We start from the raw sequence: 16,757 nt of genomic DNA on the forward strand, positions 1-16,757 counted from the left end.
TTCGCTTCCTAAGCCTACATACCCCTTAATTCAGTATTCTGCTGATATACTTAGCGAGAGGCTCCGCCTCCTCCTGCACCGTCCGATTTGGAAGCATCTCCAAGGATTGTTTCAGTTCCTGATCCTGTGAAATAGCTGTTTTCACCACGTTGCGCACGATGGCATCTTTCTCGGCCGAGTCGCCTGCAATACGCATAATGCTCACAAACGCCTCAAAGAAGACAATAAGAGTCTGGTGCATGAGAACATCGGTTGTATCAACCATGTTCAGCGCCGCCCACTGCAGTAATCCATGGCCGATAGATTGGTCTGCATAACCGGGCAGAGGAAATAGATCCGCAAATGGGGATATGGCCATGGCACGAGGATGGAGGGCTGTAAGACGGGGGATGATTCTCAACAGACGATCTTGCGCAAACGTTGCCTGTCGGTCAATTGTTGCGGGACGGCAGAGGGAGACGATGATCTCGAGGTAATAATGATCCCAAATAACTAAACGCCAAAGGCTTGCGTGCCCAGGGACATGCCGCTTCACAAGCTCTGTTTCGGAAGAGCTAGTACCGTTGACGCCATTGGCGGTAGCTAACTGGATCTCAGGAATAACATCGCAATCCGTCTCGAGAAGACTGCCCAAGACTCTCGTAGAGCGTCCTCCAACATCGGCATCTGGGGAACTCAGCCATGTGCGAAGTAGCTCCTCGACAACTTCAGGTTGAGCAGCTAGAGCGTCGACTTCTCTGGCATTACTAGCAGCTTTCTGGAGGATGTTGAGAGCGAGGAGGTTCGCGCCTGCAAGAGGCGACTTGAGAGCCTCAATAATGGATTCTGCTCCGCCTAGGGAGAGGCACTGTGTGAATGAGAGAGGAGATAGAAGTTTGGTGGTGAGGGAGAAGACCACAGTGGGATCTTGAGTTGTGGTTTTGAGAAGAGACATCAGCGGAGGGAGAAGAGTTGGTTGGATGATGGGGATATTGGAAGCTGTACAAGGTTAGTGTCTCTGTTTAATAACCAAGTATTTGCGCCTTACGTGTGAGTTGAAGTTCAACATCGTCAAAGAGCTTGTTGTTCAGCGATGCTTGTTCGTTTCCAGGTTGATGTAGCTCGGCGAGATGGGCGTGCAATTCTGCGAGCCCGCTGACAGGGACACTATCGGCTTGTTGAGGCACAACTCGACCGGACATCTTAATTTTAATATGCGCAGTATCCTATGGTCGAAAAGAGGCGGAGAGAGTTGATTGTTCGGTAGTAGTCTATGAGCTGTAGATGGTGGATGTAAGCTGCAAGTTATGGAGGGGTACGTAGTCGAAGAAGCCTGAAGTTTACAGGTAACGAAAGTGCCCAATTCATCCAAGCAAACGAAGAAGAGTTGAATCTAGTTGAATTATAGTAAGTTGTATGATAATATTTATCTATAATTCTATTTTATTACTGACCATCATGTTTGTATTTGCCCTCAGTATCTCATGCAACCATTAAAACTATCCCATCTAAGAGAGAAAGTGCCTACTTAGCGGGGCATCGTCATGACGGAGCCAATTCCGCTAGGTCCTTTTTTTCTCGTAGGCGCATTCAGAATCTAAACTACACCCCGCAAAAAATCATTCTGCGTCAAACCTCGATCGCGAATAGTGTCACTACATTTGCTCTACAACTACAATTACGCTTAACACACCCTTCAACCCACGCTCACGCTCATCAATAACTGATCGGGAACACTCCCAGTCAAAGCGCGCATCTCAATGTCTAGAGGAGGTCGAGGTGGTGGGCGTGGTGGACGCGGCGGCGGAAGAGGTGGAAGGCCTAATGTGCCGTGGGATACAGGTGATGAGCCTGATGCGCGACCCTCTGAGCTGTTTCCTGTATGTTACTTTCTTGTCCTGTATCTTTGTACTCCATATTGGAGCGCAAGACCTCAAAGCTTGAGGTATGACACATCACTAACACAGCAAACAGCCATACCTCGTCCCAACCCCCCGAGAACTAGCCTCGCACGAGAAATCCGCCGTACAACATCTCCTACTTCTAAGGCACCAGATCCACTCCTCTCCTCTATATACATCCAAGCGTACAGCCCTCCACGATCCGACAGCGCCTCGGAAGCACTATGGCCAAGCACAGAAGAATGCTGTCTTTGGTATTAAGAGCAAGGCTTCTGTAGACCCTTTCACCGCTGTACCCACCTACTCCCACAAATTCGCCCGTGAGGAGCGCGCTCTTCCGGATTGGTCCAATCGCCCAGTTTGCCGCGAGCTTTTCCCTAGCGAACTATACGAAACTATCGATGCTGCAACCACCAACAGGGCCGACATGCCTGGTGGCTACAAGCGCCGGAAGCTCGAGCTCTCTAGCGTTAGTGCGCTACCAAGCGCAGAGGAAGCTTTCGGTATGGCAGGCGATGTTGAAGATGAGATGCAGGGCCGAAATCTCCTCGAACGTCTGCAAGCTCTGAAGGAAGAAGATGGCGACGAGGCCGGCGACCTAGAAGACGAGGAGGGCATGGAAGAGGAAGAGCAGGATGAAGTTTACGATGATGAGGACGCGGGAGACTACGATGCCGAAAACTACTTTGAGAATGGTGACGAGTTTGGCGATGACTACGGCGATGATGGCGATGGAGAAGGGACCTTCTAGTCTTATTAGTCTGTCGAGAAAACCCAAGGATCTTCAAAAGAGGGAGTTGGAGGGGAAACAGCGATTACTTGTATATACATCACGGCTCAGCACTGCTTTGATACCCAGGCCCGCGATCTTGTGGTCGCGAGGCAAGATAATGAACTTTAGGACATTTGGCAATTCCACTGCACGAGTCCTTGAATGTGATGAAGCCTGGTAAATGATCAATGCTCATGACATTTTGCTCAAGTGTTTTGTGCTTATTATGGTAAGAAAATATCCCTGCTCTTCCCTAACCTTCAATAATGTTGCTGGTTTCAGTGGTATTTGTACATGTCGTAAGGTTAACCTTACTCAAGTTTCCTGCTGCAGTTATCAATACCAGACGCTCCTTGATTCATCCAAACGATGCCTCTATGAAATCATGTCCCCTACACAAGAACGGACTCTCGTGGTGTCCAACATGTTGATATTGCCATTCAATGTCTCTGGATCGCCCCCTCTTTGCCAATCACGTCTTAGTGATCTAAGCATTCATACCCATGGCATAAACTCCACTATCCACGATGCCAGCCTGGAGACGTGACAACCGTTCTCGGGTATCAGCAATCTGTCCAGCCTGCGCAACAATGGCACTTCCTGTGTCTCTTAGCGCCAACAGCACCTCGTTCAGCTGATCTTGCACAACTACGCTGCCAGCGCTGCGATCGCGCAGAGCCCGAATCTGTTCATAGAGACCGTTTTCGACTCCAGGCATATCTCTCTCAATATCTCCACGGTACTCATCCAGACGTGCCTTGTATTTCTCGATATCGTCGCAGATGCGGTTGAAGTATGTAATCAGATCCTGGGCATCAGCATGTGTTGACGCAGCATCGGCGCCGTTGGTATCGGCAGCAGGTGCTTGGCTAGCGAATAGACCAGTCTGGTGGTAGTGCGTAGGAAGTTTGAGGTTGTCGGCGCCTCGGAAACATAGTCGAGCGTCGGCAGCGTTCTTTCGGGTCTGATCTTGAAGGGCCTTGACGGTCTGAATATCGTTGTTGAGAGCGACTTGAACGGTACGGAACTTAGACTCGACGAACTTAACGTCGAGACCGAGCTGTTCGATGTCCTTTTCGTGTTGAGGCATGAATTCACCAATCTCGTCTCGCATCTTGATAACTCGTTGGATACCCTTGTCCAGAAGCGCAATTTCATCTTGTACGGGCTTGGTAAGATCGTCGAATCGGCTGCGTGGGCGGATGTTGTCGTAGTTAATCTGAACGGCTGAGACTTGGTTCGTGGATTGGCCTAGTGTGTTGTTCTGCTGTTGCTGCTGGGGTTGAGCTTGACCACTGTAAAAAGTTAGCGCCGTCAACGCAGAGAGCTTGAGGAAGTTTACAATAGACCAGTCGCCGGGGTAGCAGGCTTTGCTTGAGACTGTCCGAAAAGACCAGTTCCTGTGTTGCTCTGGGTGTTTGTTGCTGCGGCCTGTCCAAAGAGGCCTGTGCCTGTTTGCTGAGGTTGCTGCTGGGTTTGGTTCTGCTGAGTCGATTGACCAAAGAGTCCCGTACCGGTCGTCGTCGACTGTTGAGTGTTTCCTATTCCCCAGTGAGCTCCTTGTATTGGCGCGCCAGTTGGTTGCTTACCTTGTTGTTGGGTGCTATTCGCGGCTGCGTTACCAAAGAGTCCTGTACCGGTGCTCTGAGTCTGCTGAGTGTTTGTAGCGCCTGCATTTCCAAAGAGACCACCGCCAGATGCGGGCGCAGGTGTGGTTCCTGTTGTCGATTGACCAAAAAGACCTCCCGGCTTTTGTGCGGCGGCGCCGAAGAGAGACATGTTGCCTGCTGCGGGTTGCGCTGTTGTCGTAGTGTTGGTAGGAGTGGCAGAGGCAGATGACCCAAAGAGACTTCCAGCGGCTGAAGGCTTAGAGGCAGTATTTCCGCTATTTGGTAATGCGCCGGTTAGCAAGAGGGAGGGTTTGACGAGGTAGGTATGTTGACAAAGCTCGCGCCGAAAAGTAAAGTAGAAAGTTGAGTGGGTATTATTGGTGATGAATGATTGATTGTTTTGTTAGAGTCGGGTGTGGAGCTTACAAGGCATTAGCAGCACCGGTGTTGATGCTTAAACCACCAGCAGGACCGCTTGCTGATCGGATCAATGACATACTCAGGGCAAAAAAATACAGCACTTTGATTGAATGCGACAGTGGCTTTAAAGTCAAATTCCTGCAGCTTGACCGTGTTTTGACACGGCGCGACACGATTAAAAAGTCTCCAAGCTGTTTGGAGAAGCCTGCGCTTGGTTGGACCAATTAGGCTCTCGGTCAGTCTCGGTAAGCGTCGAGCAGCTGCAGTAGCACAGGTCAATTAATCCATCAGCTGTCCGGAGAAATGTCGGCGCCGAATATACTCAGTTAGCTATTGCACTGTTAGAGCTTGAGCTTGACGTCTTTGTACATACACATTGATTTTCTTGGTATTCACAATTTCCAGCTCAATTCGAGTCCTACGCGACCCAATTTCTTTTCATCACAATCGCCAACATGGATATCGACGAGGATGATGATCTCTACCAGCCCGAAGAGCCCAAGCTCGAAAGCGCACCTGCCGAGGATAACAAGCCCAAGACAGACGACTTAGAGGAGGGCGAAGAGGAGGACGAGGGCGCGGCCATGGACGAGGACGACGATGACGATGACGACTCTGTAAGATGTCCGCGGCACGTCTTGATAGCACCAACTGACACTAAATTGTAGGATATCGATATTATTACAGAGCGCAAAGACGGCACGAAACCAGCCCCTCCACAGTACGCGATTTCTGAATGCGCCGACGACATAGAGAGTGCTAACGGGTCTTTTCTTCGCTAGGCAGTCCAAATATAGTGATATTCGAAATATTCCCCAAAGAACGGCTTCAAACGATATGCCAGCACAACCAGCACCGGTGAAGCAGGAATCAGAATCACGGACTTCAGTCAATGTCGCTGCACCCAGCGCTGATAAAACTTCGGCTGCGGCCTCGAAATCGACGATCGATGTGAACGTAAACCCTATCCATCCTGGTACAGGAAAGCCTATCACGCAAGTCAACATTGATGAAGGTTAGTAGAACTTGACTTGGCTGAGCAACTGTGTTTTGAGACTAACACGACCGTATCAAGACCTTCCAGAGAATGACAAGCCGTGGAGGAAACCTGGTACGGATATTAGCGACTATTTCAACTACGGCTTCGATGAATTCACATGGGCGCTCTACGCCTCAAAGCAGGAGACTGTTAGAGGCGAATTTGGAGCAGATGTCTTCGCACAGAACAACAAGAAGATGATGGAAGACTTCAACATGATGATGATGGGCGGCATGGGTATGCCAGGTGGCGGCAACTCGGGAGGCCAGCAAGCGGGTATGTCTGGCGGCATGGATGGTATGCCTCCTGAGATGCAAGCAATGATGCAGCAGATGATGGCCTCGGGCATGGACCCAAGCCAAATGGACCCCAGTCAGATGAACGCCATGTTTTCTGGGATGCAAAACGCTGGAGGAGCAGGTGCTCAGGGCGCACAGGGTGGCCAAGGGGGCAATTTCGGCGGCGGCTTTGGTAACAACCAAGGCGGTTTTGGCTACGATCAAAATATGTCTGGAGGAGGCGGCGGTGGTGGCCGAGGCGGATTTGGAGGTCGCGGACGCCGTGGGCGATGGTAGAGTTTCTTAACAAAGGTAAAAGCTTACCAAGGGACTCTAGCCATCTATGTTTACATTATGGAAACAGGACTTTGTCAATTTGATAATGGGAAGAACATGGCGTTGAGGCATTTTCGCCATTAGGCATGGGAACAAGATAGATCGGCTCACTTCAAGGGCTGCTACTCAGATGGGAATTTTTATCGAGAGGTACATCTGCATCTTGACCCTATTCTGTACTTGCAAAAATTACACCCAGACTGAATGATCACTAGTGCAGGTTCACTTGTACAATCTTTGCTGGCTCTATCTCCCCATCCACAGGCATCGCATTAGCTCCCGATGTAGCAACGTACACTTTTCGTCCTCACTCAACACACACGCTGTTGCGCCCGCAAGTACCAGGGTTTTTTCGTCACCAGCTACTCTGACTGCTGCTCCGCCAGCGGCCGGGACCTGTGTAACTGTGTTGGATACGTTGGTGCACAAGTAAACGGTTCCGTCGCGGGTCACGGCAAAATCATCGCCAATAACCCCTGATGTAAGTGTCTCCACGGGACCTGCGGCTTGTAGTTGTTGCGTAACGGGTACACGATACATGGAAAAGCGAGTTGTAGTAGTGTAGTAGATGTAAGTTTGCTCTGAAGTGCGATGAACTTTGATCCCGTTGATGCCGACTTGAAAGGGAGCGTCAGCTGGGATTGTCATGGTCTCGCCTCCCAGCGCAAGATTGTATGACCCCGTTTCGACATCAAGTTTGTATACTTTTCCGTTGAGACAATCTGTGACTAGGACAGTATTGTCATCCCAGGCCGTAATACCGTTGATCATATCGATCAGGGGCATATCTGCAACCTTTGTTACTTTGGGCTGTTCTGTCTTAAGGTCTGCAAGCCAGATACTCCAAGATCCATGCTTAGGCTTCGCGCCCCCAAGCAGGTCAAAGGAGCCCGCACCAATGGCAAAGACATCTGGTTTAAGGTAACATATGCCAGTGAGTGCTTGATTAGGGATCTCTTCAGGGAGAGGAACACGTAAAATTTGGAAGCCAGACGACGTCTCCGGATCAACAGCCCATACTTCGGGAACATCAAGACGAGTTGTCAAGATAGTTCCGTTGGACTTTATGGCGATGTTCTCGAACCATGTTGGTCGAGTAGTAAGCTGGAACAGAGTCTTGGTAGAGGCCATTGTTTTGAAGTTGATCTATGTGGGAGCAAACATGTTAACGTTCGTCCATCTTGGCCTGGAAAACCATTTTATATATCGGCCAATTCGGTTGTTAACCATGGTTTGCAATATCTCAGCTTACCACATCCTGTGTGTGCGTAATCTTCTTAGCCTGCGGTAAGACAGTAGCGCTGATGGAGTGATGGCATTAACCCCAACGAATCGATTCGAACTCTTGTCTTTAGGTTGTAAGCTTAGCCATGCTCTCAGTATTCGGAAAAGTTTAAGTGATAGTGGAAGACTCGTTGCTGATGGCATAAACACCAGATATGTTTCATTGACCCATCATATTATTGGCAGCTTGCATGTTGCTATACTACTTTCATAGGTAGTCTTCTGCACCGTATCTCGATGTTACTTGTGCATGAGCACCTCAAAAAATATGGCTTGGAGGAAGTCATGAGTAAATTTGCCGCCTGTACTTTTGCTCTAGTGAGCGAACTTCGCAACTATAGCACATCTCCAGAATCATCAATAGTAGCGCACCCTCTGAAGGTACTTGAAGTTCTCATCGCACCAGCGTTCAAACTCCTTGCCATCAAACCCAGCTGACCCAGCCACGTATTTCTTAGTACCATCCTCAAAGACACACGCATACGAGCTTCCATCTGTCACGTTCAAGGCCAGTGCAGCAATGCAGACTTCTTCCTCCTGTTTCTTTCGCAGGGTGTCTTCAAGGCCAGCATACTGGCCTTTGAGGTCAAACTGGAAGCGATCGTCTCGGTATTGAGCAACCCATGCGCAACTGACACCGAGCCAGAGGCTCTTAACCCCAGATACTGTCGCGTGAGCAGTGGTCTGGAGACCGTTGTGGATGATATCATGAGACAGCTTCCACTTCTCAGTGCCGTCTGCTATGCGAGTGTAGAATGTTCTGTTAGGGCCAAAATAGAGGAACAGTGGGCGTTCAACATCGTTTTCAGAGAAGAGGTCGCCAATTTCTTCGTAGTCCTCAAAGTCGCCAGTGCCTTTTACCTCTGTTATTATCTCAAATGATTCATAAGCTGCAAAACTTACTTCGGGCAGCAACTTGTCCTGTCCAGGAACGAGTACATCGGAAGAATCGCTTGTCTGGGCCAAGAATAAGATACTCGGAGCTTTTGCCTCCATACTCATGGTCAAGGTCGATGTTCGTGGCCTTGGAGGCCAGCTCGTGCACCCGTCTAGTAGAAGAAGATCAGTTACGAGCCAAGGTGATTTCACAGTTTTATAATTACCCATAGCTTCTGATGGGACCACTGAAGAAGTAATGCTCTCCGGCAAGACTGATAACTGGAGGTTCGTGTCTGAAGTCTTCCTGCCGGGTTGGACGACCGATTGCCATCGAACCACAGACTGTGTTGTGAGCCATGTTGTCAAATTGAAGGTGAAGTAAGATTAGGAGTGAGTAGTTCTTAAGTGAGCAATTCTTAAATGAAGCATGAAGAGCGAGAACAGTTTGTATAGTCCGACTTTTCTACTCTTACAATACGAGAGAAGTGATAGTTACCATGATGTTTGTCAAATAGTCTTCGTCGCTTTTGCTTCATGAGGCTAGCGTTTGACTTGGGACTTGTCACATTGGTAGCACAGGACGTTTGTTTGACCTAGATTAGGCACGGAAGGACCGACTGTTTGCAAACGAGGTCGTTCCTCATTTAGTTCACTGTTTGGTCAAACATTGTCCCAATTGGATCATTTGTTATTGCTTCTAGGAGCTTATGGGTCAACATTTTGATCCCTCCTAGGATGTCATCTTCATAAGGTATCAAATATAGTAAGTCTGCTGACGATCTGTAAAACACAAACATCCCATCCTCCGAACCGCTCCCAGTATCATAACGGGGCGTTATCATTAATATGTACAATTGACAAATCTCCTGGACATTACACGCGCTTTGATGGGTATACGAAATCAACAAGCAAAACAGCCCCGTCGTTCCTCTAGAAAAGAATGATCAGCCTAGGTAGGAATGAACTTTTGCGAGTCCTTCTGTTGCTGCTCAAATGACTGCGAAAATACTGCCAAGCCGGCGACAATACCAGCAGCCATGAAAAGAATCGAGATGATGGACCAGATGACACCCCAGCACTGAGATGAGCCACCATATCGCTTTGCAAACACGCTGGCGTCAGACTCGTTGACTTTCCGAAGAATCAGATCATCGCAGATATCCCAAATGCTGTAGAGCGAAGACATGACGCCGATGAAAAGAACGACAAAACGCAAGGCCTCGGCGTGTTTGATGAACCAGCAGGCAACGAGAAGTCCAACAGCCAAGAGAACAGTGAGAATGGTGAGCCAATCACGCTTTCCCCACCAGAGGGTCAGGAGGAAGCAGACGCCAAGGACAATGCTGGCTACTTTGCTGGCAACGATGTTGAAGCCGCAGAAGGTGAGCAGAGCACCGATGATGGATGAGCCTAGATAGCCAGCAGGTAGAACAATAGCGCTTGCGCCACCAATGTGGTGAGTTACTCCGCCTTCGTTGGGGTCAAGACTGATAGACTTGACGCGGCCTCCGGTGAAAAGGACGGTAATGGCGTGACCAAACTCGTGAAAGGCAATGACCAGCATCTACAGGCAGTCAGTACCTCGTGCTTTTCTTTTGTGTTCGTTTTGACATACCTTGAATGGCCAGAGGACCATGCGGACATAAGGAACGTTCCACAGAATAGCAATAACGACGACATAGACACCGATGATACCCAAAGTGACTTGCTGTGTGTGGTTTGGGTTCTGGAGATCGCGTCTGGCTAAGGCATTGATACCCCTTTTAGCTGCGTATTCGACAGCAGCGCTGTACGTATCTGAGTGCGAAGCAGGTGCCATGATGGGTTGTTTTGCTCCCGAATTGGGTTTGACGTTCAGAGCCTAACTGAGTATTGTAGTGGGAAGTGACTGTTTACCAGGGTTACCAAGCCAACAAACGAAAGAAGTGACTTGAGGTACGAGTATGCGAAAAAGAAGGGAGAACGATGGTGTTGCGTTGATTGACAAGCGTGCACCTTGGTATTTGTTTATTTGAAAATCTTGGTCTTCCATTGTCCAAGTTTGCACTGACATTGGCATTTTAGACGCCTCGTAAGCAGCCTCCTCTAGAATTGTCTTGGCTCGAATCCAATTCCTGGAAGTTGACGCGGCATTCCGAGGCGGAGCTGAAACAACGACCCAGCGCCTCGCTATAGAATGTGGCTGGGTAATACTCTATTGGTTGGTATTAATAGTGGGGTTGACATGACCAGAAGAATTTGCTGTCAGTTAAACTGGTGAAAGAATTATTGACCCAACCATCACCAAGGCTGTCTGATGGTTTGTTCCGGTTATTTCTAACAGTCATGACTCAGCAATAGAGCTTTCTGTAACCCTCCAGACATGGCGCTTTTCCCCTGTAAATCACCCTTAAACTTAGCGCCTACGTCATTGCTTCCTTCAACGCTCACCAGCTTTGGCTTGAATTTAGTTAATCATATTAGATTAAAGCCGGCATATAAAAACCTTGTTATTGATTGGAATATATTCGATTGAATATCGGCAGTTGCTCTACCTTATATTCACACTAGCGACCGAAGGCTGGACCCTTCAAACTAGCAACATGTCGCTCAACTTGGTGATAATGTTCCTGAGCATCAGGCACATTTTATCCCATCAAGCTGTTTGTTCGTGGTTGACCTTGTTACACACAATCAACTACTCGATACTCCGTTTGATGTACCGTCCGTGCGAGTGCCCGTTTACCTGAGATGGCCTTGCTATTCAGCCCGTTCCTCTTCTACAAACGCTCTATCATGGGTAATAATGGTCATCACGGCACGGGCTAATCAACGCTGGCGTTTGTCAACCCATTGCTTCACAACTTGCCTCTCGTCTTCACTTATCACAGCAGCAGAGAAACATGATAAAACCACAAAATCCTCCTTCAGACCGCCCCATCCATCATCGCCAACTATCCCAGTTCTGTGGGCCCAGATACCGAACCAACAACCAGGATTTGCGCAAAAAATCGCGTTCTCATGCCATGATACAGTACCATAACGGACACTAAAAAATCAGGAACACGCTGTATTAAAAGGACGATGGATTCCACACCACAGATCCCACCCATCCCTTCCTCGCCAACCTTCCAGACGACACAGAGCGCTCTTGATACCGTCATGGCGGCTGATTTCGAAAAGCAGAGTTACTGGCACGAGCGCTTCGCGTCCGAAAAGGCCTTTGAATGGCTCCTCTCATCCGCCGAGTTCACCTCTATCATCGAGCCCGCTCTTGACCGGCTTGACCCGGACACGGCCCGTATCCTCCACATCGGCTTCGGCACAAGCGACCTTCAAAATCACTTCCGTGCCCGGGGCTTCCGTCATGTTTTAAACGTCGACTACGAGCCACTTGCCATTGAGCGTGGTCGCGATCTTGAAAAGAAGGCTTTTGGAGATGTTCAGATGCGTTACGCTGTTCAAGACGCCACTCAGCTGGACCTGAGCGAAAAGTTTGATCTCGTCGTTGATAAAAGCACTGTCGACGCCATCTCATGCGGCGGCGTAACGGCACTGCGCCGCATGGCTGCTGGTGTCAAACGTTGTCTTGCAGATGATGGTATTTGGGTATCATTAAGCTTCTCGGCCTATCGGTTCAATCTTGATGATTTACCTTTCGACGTTGAAGTACTTGCCAAAATTCTCACCCCGAAACTATCACCGAATGATCCAGACATTTATCACTGGTGTTACCTTTTGCGACCAAAACACGACACACCCTTTGGCTCGCCGTATTGTTCAGATGACAATACTCTTGAATAAGCCTAAAAAGGCGCTGGAGGGCAGAGTAGCGTCCGGGTGATTAACAACGAGGATGGATGCGGCAGAGCGGGAACCTCATCCTTCCTTCGTTCTAGCGTGTCCCAGCTGGATGGTCCACCTTGAAGGAATCACCCAGCATAAACATGACAACCCCAAAAGATTGGCCACAGCGCTATCACATTTGGGTCTGTGTCCCGATCTATCAACTTTCAATGTCTCAGAACATTCATGAGTAATATGACTGGACCTTGATACAAGCTACGTTGGAGGACTCACATACAAGGGTATATATGAGCCATCTTTTTGCAATATAATATAATTTTCACAACCCAAAAATGGGACAAATGAGTTGTTTATCTCATGTCATTATCATGCTAATACAGCATTATTCTATGCCAATATCTTCTCTTTTTGTAGAGACCGTAACTCGTAATATTCTTTTTTTTTTAAAGCCGTGATCAACTCTCGCCCGAGTACCATTAACGCCAACCCATGCCAAAATTCATCATGCCTCATCAATTTAAAGGCCAAGACTTAGGCTGTGGTCTTTGCGGCCATGTGTCCATCTCTAGGGATGACACTCCGCTGTCCGTACTCTTCTGTCGAGTCGTATTGTTGTGATAGCCTCCCTCAACATCGATGTCATCATCGTCTAACCTCACTCCTTTTGATCCTTTTTGGAGGCTATTGCTCCAATTTCGAGAATTCTTCTTGGGGCTGGTGATAACAGTAACGACTCCAGGGGCGGTACCGGGAGGGTAAACGTTCGACTGAGTGTTGTTGTAGTAACTGCTGGACTTTGATCGAAATATGTTTCTGAACAGGGGTCGAAGGGCCGGAACGCTTCCACAGATGACACCCAGGTTTGCTTCGACAGCGGTCCAGATCCAAAGGTGAAACCCCTCCCAGGTAACATCGTACGTTTCGTCGGTGACCCAATGAGTGTAGTAGGCGCGCATAGAGGCCGCAAAGACAACAACCAGACCTAGCGAGAAGACGACGATGAGGGCGATGCGCTGTGATAGAGGGAGTTTGAGTTGAAATAGTGTCTGCAGGGGCAGGGCGCAGACGAGAAGATCGGTCAAGACTGTGGTAATTGCTTGGCTCCTGTACATGAATGAGATTAGTCAAGTCCGGAAAAGATACTAGTGGTATACTTACAGCACACCAGGGCCTTCTGGATGACAACTATCACCTCCTGTTAAAGCCCAGTAGGCAGAGGTAGGTCTGTATCAGATTAGCACAAGAGCTTAGGGGCTGCAAGGATATGCATGTGTGTCAACTTACCGGCATTGTGTCCATAGGACGATCAGGAAAGCAAAGATAAGTGAGGTAACAATGACAATTGAGGCATAGGTCAAACGTCGAAGCCATGAGCGAGCAGGGGCAATGCGCAGATACGAGACAAGGATTGAGTTCTTTGCCAATCCTGATGAAAACAAGAAGAGTGTCTGGGCGGCAAGCGAGACTTGTCGGCCTGTTTCGGCTTGCGTCTTTGTGAGGTCCCAAACGTGGATGTTCCAGCCGTACAGCTGGGCTGCGAGAATCACACAGACAGTAACTCCAATGCCAAAAATCTTGAGTCCGTCAGCATTGTGATCGATGTTGGCACATGCAGTCGAGGCAAGAGATAACTTACCATGGCGGCCAGCATAAGCCAGTCGTCGAGGCCATGCTTGTTGACTTTGAATATTCGGACATATAGACGGGCCATGAGGGTGAGGATGGCGACAGACATGATGCTGATCTCGACGATGAGTAGTGCAGGTCCACGATGTTCTGGGTTGACATGATTCGGCTTTGGCCATGTAGCCACGACCTCGAGTGGTGGATTGCGCATGATGTCGTTTTGTTCAGTAGGTAGTGACGTTTACTACTACTTCTACTGTTACTGTATATGGCTGAGGCAACTCAACTGTCAAAGATCAAGAAACAGAGAGAGGGACCCGCAAACAGAGGAGAGTGAGAAACAGGAGGATCATCATTATAAGTATGTATGTATCTCTTGTCTGCATTGCAGGAAAAGAGTGGTTCGGTCTCCGTCTCCCCCGTGGTTGGCTTCGAGCCTTGACCCGCCTCCACGCAAATGAAGCCGTAAGAGGCAAGTTGAAGATTTGAAAAGAACTTAGCCGTATCAGGACCCTGCTACTTAGTTTAGTTGCATTATTACCACATCGCGTGACGGCGGGTTCCTGGGTGATGGCTTACACGGGGATGTGGAAGCGCTGAAAGGTTGGGAAGGCCGCCCATCGTATGTGGCACAAGGGTACCCCCCCAGTCTAGAACGAAAGGGATTTTCGTCTAGCAGTTGCAGAAGCAGACTGATTGGGGGCCCGGGAGTACGGGAGCATGGCCTGTCGGGGGGGCAAACCCACCGATTTCTGACATGGATAGACATTGACAAGGACATGGAGCTGGATGATTCTGCCTATACCGGACATACTCTACTGACGAGGTCTAGCTTCCGGGCGGAGCTTTAACGATATGCTAGAGGCCAAGTTGGCTACTGGGCTCCGCAGAGGAGCCGAGGTTGCAGCCCTAGGGTACGTCGATTATCATTGATCGATCAGAAGCGGATGCTCGTGGCTCAGTACCGGGGCCTGTAACTAATGAGCGACCAGAAGCGACTGTCATCTCGCAAAAGCTGTTTAGTAAAAACGGACCGACAGAAATAGACTTGAGCCATCATTGGATGTCGACTTGACAGCTGTCACATCTTAACAGAGCTATTAAGCAACATGGTGAAAAATTCTTGTCCTTTCTTGGGTGATTATATGGTGATCTAAACTGCTGATCAACTTCCCCTCTTTCTCTCTCTTGGTTGCAGACATTTTCTCAATTCTCTTCATTCTTCATTCTCTCTCATCTTCACATGCTCACCTGAAAGAAATACACTCCAACAAACTATTCAACGCCATGGATTCACTCTTACAGTATGAATATACACAATAGGCAGGTGGGCGCATGAAAGAGGGAGGTTCCAGGGTGAGGTTGACGCCACTGCATGACATTTCAGTACGTACAGTACCCAACTTACAGCACTCTGCCCGCCGTCAAGGGTGCATCTGTCAGGGGTAATGAGAAAAAACGTGATAGAGACATTAGCGACTGTCTAATAATTCGCTCGGACCTTAAACCGTTGCAAGTCCCATAGTCGGCCAATTACCAGTTGGCCGCGACCACCTACATCAATCGGATATACAGACTGAAATGGAAGTTCCCTGCATTTCGTATATACAGAGATTTCGTAAACATTATTAAATCCTATCGATAGTCTCAGGTGGGAACCAGACAAGCGTGTGTCTGCCAAAAGCAATATAACTGCCAAACATGTTTGTAATTGACGTTTCGGGATGACATCGTTTCGCAATTTATCTCAAACGATTATTGCTTTAGCCTTATCGGGAAGCTGGTCGCGAACATACATCGAATTTGTAGATAGAGTTTCAATAAAAACATCTGCACCTGACCTAAAACTGCTATTATGTACTGACTTGCCCTGCCGTATATGAGTGACATTCAAATTATTTGCCCACAACCCGATGGTTGAAGATCCAAATACAGGCATGTAAGTCAATACCCCATTGCAGACTAGAAGATATCTTCTGGTCTGCCATATGATGGCTGATCTCAATATAAATACTAACCTGAAGCGGATATATCGGCATTGCTTCGAAGCACTGATACTGCCAGTCCAGTTTGCAGTTTCCACTATTATAGTGCACGGCTATCTTTATCAAGTACAGACTATCGTCGTCAACTACCGGAGAAATGCTCCATCTGGAAGAGTGCCGGCGAAGAGCGATGATCCGCTTCTCGGATCCTCATCAATCTCGGCACGGACGAACCGTAACTGGGCGGTCCACAAAGCAAGCACCGTTGACCCAGCACCTGTGGATTTTCCAATTGAGGATGAACCCTCGAACCGCGAAAGAATTCCCCGAGTATTTCGAATCGAAAGATTATGGGTCTAGAGTATGTCGTCTCGTACTCAAGAAAAAGAAAGAAGATGCAATTGTGCCATTGACTTTTGTCTTCTGCGGAATGTTATCACTAAGAAGAAACCCCGAATATACCGCCGAGAAGGAGTGAGTCTTAGGCAAGGAACTATGCAACTCTATCCCAAAGAGGTTTTCTACCTGCTTTCACACGAAGGAACCTACGATATCTACGATGGTGGCTTGCCGATGACCGTGTCTGGCGATGCGGTCCAATCATATAACATGGTTAAGACCTCCAACGTGGCCAGCAAAGGGTTCAGCTCTATGACCCTGGTCTGATTTATTGACCCAACAGATAGAACTTGTTTGTGATATGATAATGTGTGCTGCAGTGACGGACTACCCAATATAGAAACCTTCAGCCGAGCTTTAAAGTACCAGAAACAACTGTAAAAGAGTTTATCTAAAATGACACGAACCGACTTGCAGGCTTTGTCTCTTGTACCCTCGACAATCAATCTCATAATGACCCAAG

The 16,757-nt window shown here is 48.5% G+C and overlaps 10 protein-coding genes across 10 annotated transcripts; 4 read left to right on the top strand and 6 right to left on the bottom strand.

Annotated features, from left to right (window-relative positions):
* Window positions 1-25: 25 nt before the first annotated feature.
* On the bottom strand, window positions 26-1,181 carry FGSG_04167 (uncharacterized protein; the record flags this gene model as incomplete). The annotated part of the gene is made up of 2 exons (XM_011323160.1): window positions 26-978; window positions 1,028-1,181. The coding sequence occupies 2 exons, from the start codon at window positions 1,179-1,181 to the stop codon at window positions 26-28; spliced, it is 1,107 nt and encodes a 368-aa protein (XP_011321462.1).
* A 459-nt stretch (window positions 1,182-1,640) lies between these two features.
* Window positions 1,641-2,785, top strand: FGSG_04166 (uncharacterized protein). The gene is made up of 2 exons (XM_011323161.1): window positions 1,641-1,859; window positions 1,954-2,785. The coding sequence occupies exons 1-2, from the start codon at window positions 1,740-1,742 to the stop codon at window positions 2,629-2,631; spliced, it is 798 nt and encodes a 265-aa protein (XP_011321463.1). The 5' UTR covers window positions 1,641-1,739; the 3' UTR covers window positions 2,632-2,785.
* Window positions 2,786-3,139: 354 nt separating this feature from the next.
* FGSG_04165 (uncharacterized protein) lies at window positions 3,140-4,759 on the bottom strand (the record flags this gene model as incomplete). Its single annotated transcript, XM_011323162.1, has 4 exons — window positions 3,140-3,947; window positions 3,995-4,193; window positions 4,242-4,537; window positions 4,689-4,759. The coding sequence occupies 4 exons, from the start codon at window positions 4,757-4,759 to the stop codon at window positions 3,140-3,142; spliced, it is 1,374 nt and encodes a 457-aa protein (XP_011321464.1).
* Window positions 4,760-5,137: 378 nt separating this feature from the next.
* On the top strand, window positions 5,138-6,296 carry FGSG_04164 (uncharacterized protein; the record flags this gene model as incomplete). Its single annotated transcript, XM_011323163.1, has 4 exons — window positions 5,138-5,299; window positions 5,351-5,403; window positions 5,465-5,697; window positions 5,767-6,296. 4 exons carry the CDS (start codon window positions 5,138-5,140, stop codon window positions 6,294-6,296), a joined length of 978 nt encoding a protein of 325 aa, XP_011321465.1.
* A 228-nt stretch (window positions 6,297-6,524) lies between these two features.
* On the bottom strand, window positions 6,525-7,466 carry FGSG_04163 (uncharacterized protein; the record flags this gene model as incomplete). Its single annotated transcript, XM_011323164.1, has 2 exons — window positions 6,525-6,535; window positions 6,632-7,466. The coding sequence occupies 2 exons, from the start codon at window positions 7,464-7,466 to the stop codon at window positions 6,525-6,527; spliced, it is 846 nt and encodes a 281-aa protein (XP_011321466.1).
* Window positions 7,467-7,894: 428 nt separating this feature from the next.
* FGSG_04162 (uncharacterized protein) lies at window positions 7,895-8,864 on the bottom strand. Its single transcript, XM_011323165.1, has 3 exons — window positions 8,723-8,864; window positions 8,523-8,668; window positions 7,895-8,473 (listed from the first exon to the last, which is right to left on the bottom strand). The coding sequence occupies exons 1-3, from the start codon at window positions 8,854-8,856 to the stop codon at window positions 7,977-7,979; spliced, it is 777 nt and encodes a 258-aa protein (XP_011321467.1). The 5' UTR covers window positions 8,857-8,864; the 3' UTR covers window positions 7,895-7,976.
* Window positions 8,865-9,195: 331 nt separating this feature from the next.
* On the bottom strand, window positions 9,196-10,317 carry FGSG_04161 (uncharacterized protein; the record flags this gene model as incomplete). The annotated part of the gene is made up of 2 exons (XM_011323166.1): window positions 9,196-10,062; window positions 10,114-10,317. The coding sequence occupies 2 exons, from the start codon at window positions 10,315-10,317 to the stop codon at window positions 9,448-9,450; spliced, it is 819 nt and encodes a 272-aa protein (XP_011321468.1). The 3' UTR covers window positions 9,196-9,447.
* Window positions 10,318-11,561: 1,244 nt separating this feature from the next.
* FGSG_04160 (uncharacterized protein) lies at window positions 11,562-12,581 on the top strand (the record flags this gene model as incomplete). The annotated part of the gene is made up of 1 exon (XM_011323167.1): window positions 11,562-12,581. The coding sequence occupies one exon, from the start codon at window positions 11,562-11,564 to the stop codon at window positions 12,279-12,281; it is 720 nt and encodes a 239-aa protein (XP_011321469.1). The 3' UTR covers window positions 12,282-12,581.
* Window positions 12,582-12,794: 213 nt separating this feature from the next.
* On the bottom strand, window positions 12,795-14,190 carry FGSG_04159 (uncharacterized protein). Its single transcript, XM_011323168.1, has 4 exons — window positions 13,921-14,190; window positions 13,569-13,858; window positions 13,443-13,508; window positions 12,795-13,388 (listed from the first exon to the last, which is right to left on the bottom strand). Exons 1-4 carry the CDS (start codon window positions 14,119-14,121, stop codon window positions 12,797-12,799), a joined length of 1,149 nt encoding a protein of 382 aa, XP_011321470.1. The 5' UTR covers window positions 14,122-14,190; the 3' UTR covers window positions 12,795-12,796.
* A 1,633-nt stretch (window positions 14,191-15,823) lies between these two features.
* FGSG_04158 (uncharacterized protein) lies at window positions 15,824-16,561 on the top strand (the record flags this gene model as incomplete). Its single annotated transcript, XM_011323169.1, has 3 exons — window positions 15,824-15,849; window positions 16,028-16,256; window positions 16,412-16,561. 3 exons carry the CDS (start codon window positions 15,824-15,826, stop codon window positions 16,559-16,561), a joined length of 405 nt encoding a protein of 134 aa, XP_011321471.1.
* Window positions 16,562-16,757: the final 196 nt, after the last annotated feature.

The sequence above is a fragment of the Fusarium graminearum genome, chromosome 2 (assembly GCF_000240135.3).
Source record: "Fusarium graminearum PH-1 chromosome 2, whole genome shotgun sequence".
Classification (NCBI taxonomy): domain Eukaryota; kingdom Fungi; phylum Ascomycota; class Sordariomycetes; order Hypocreales; family Nectriaceae; genus Fusarium; species Fusarium graminearum.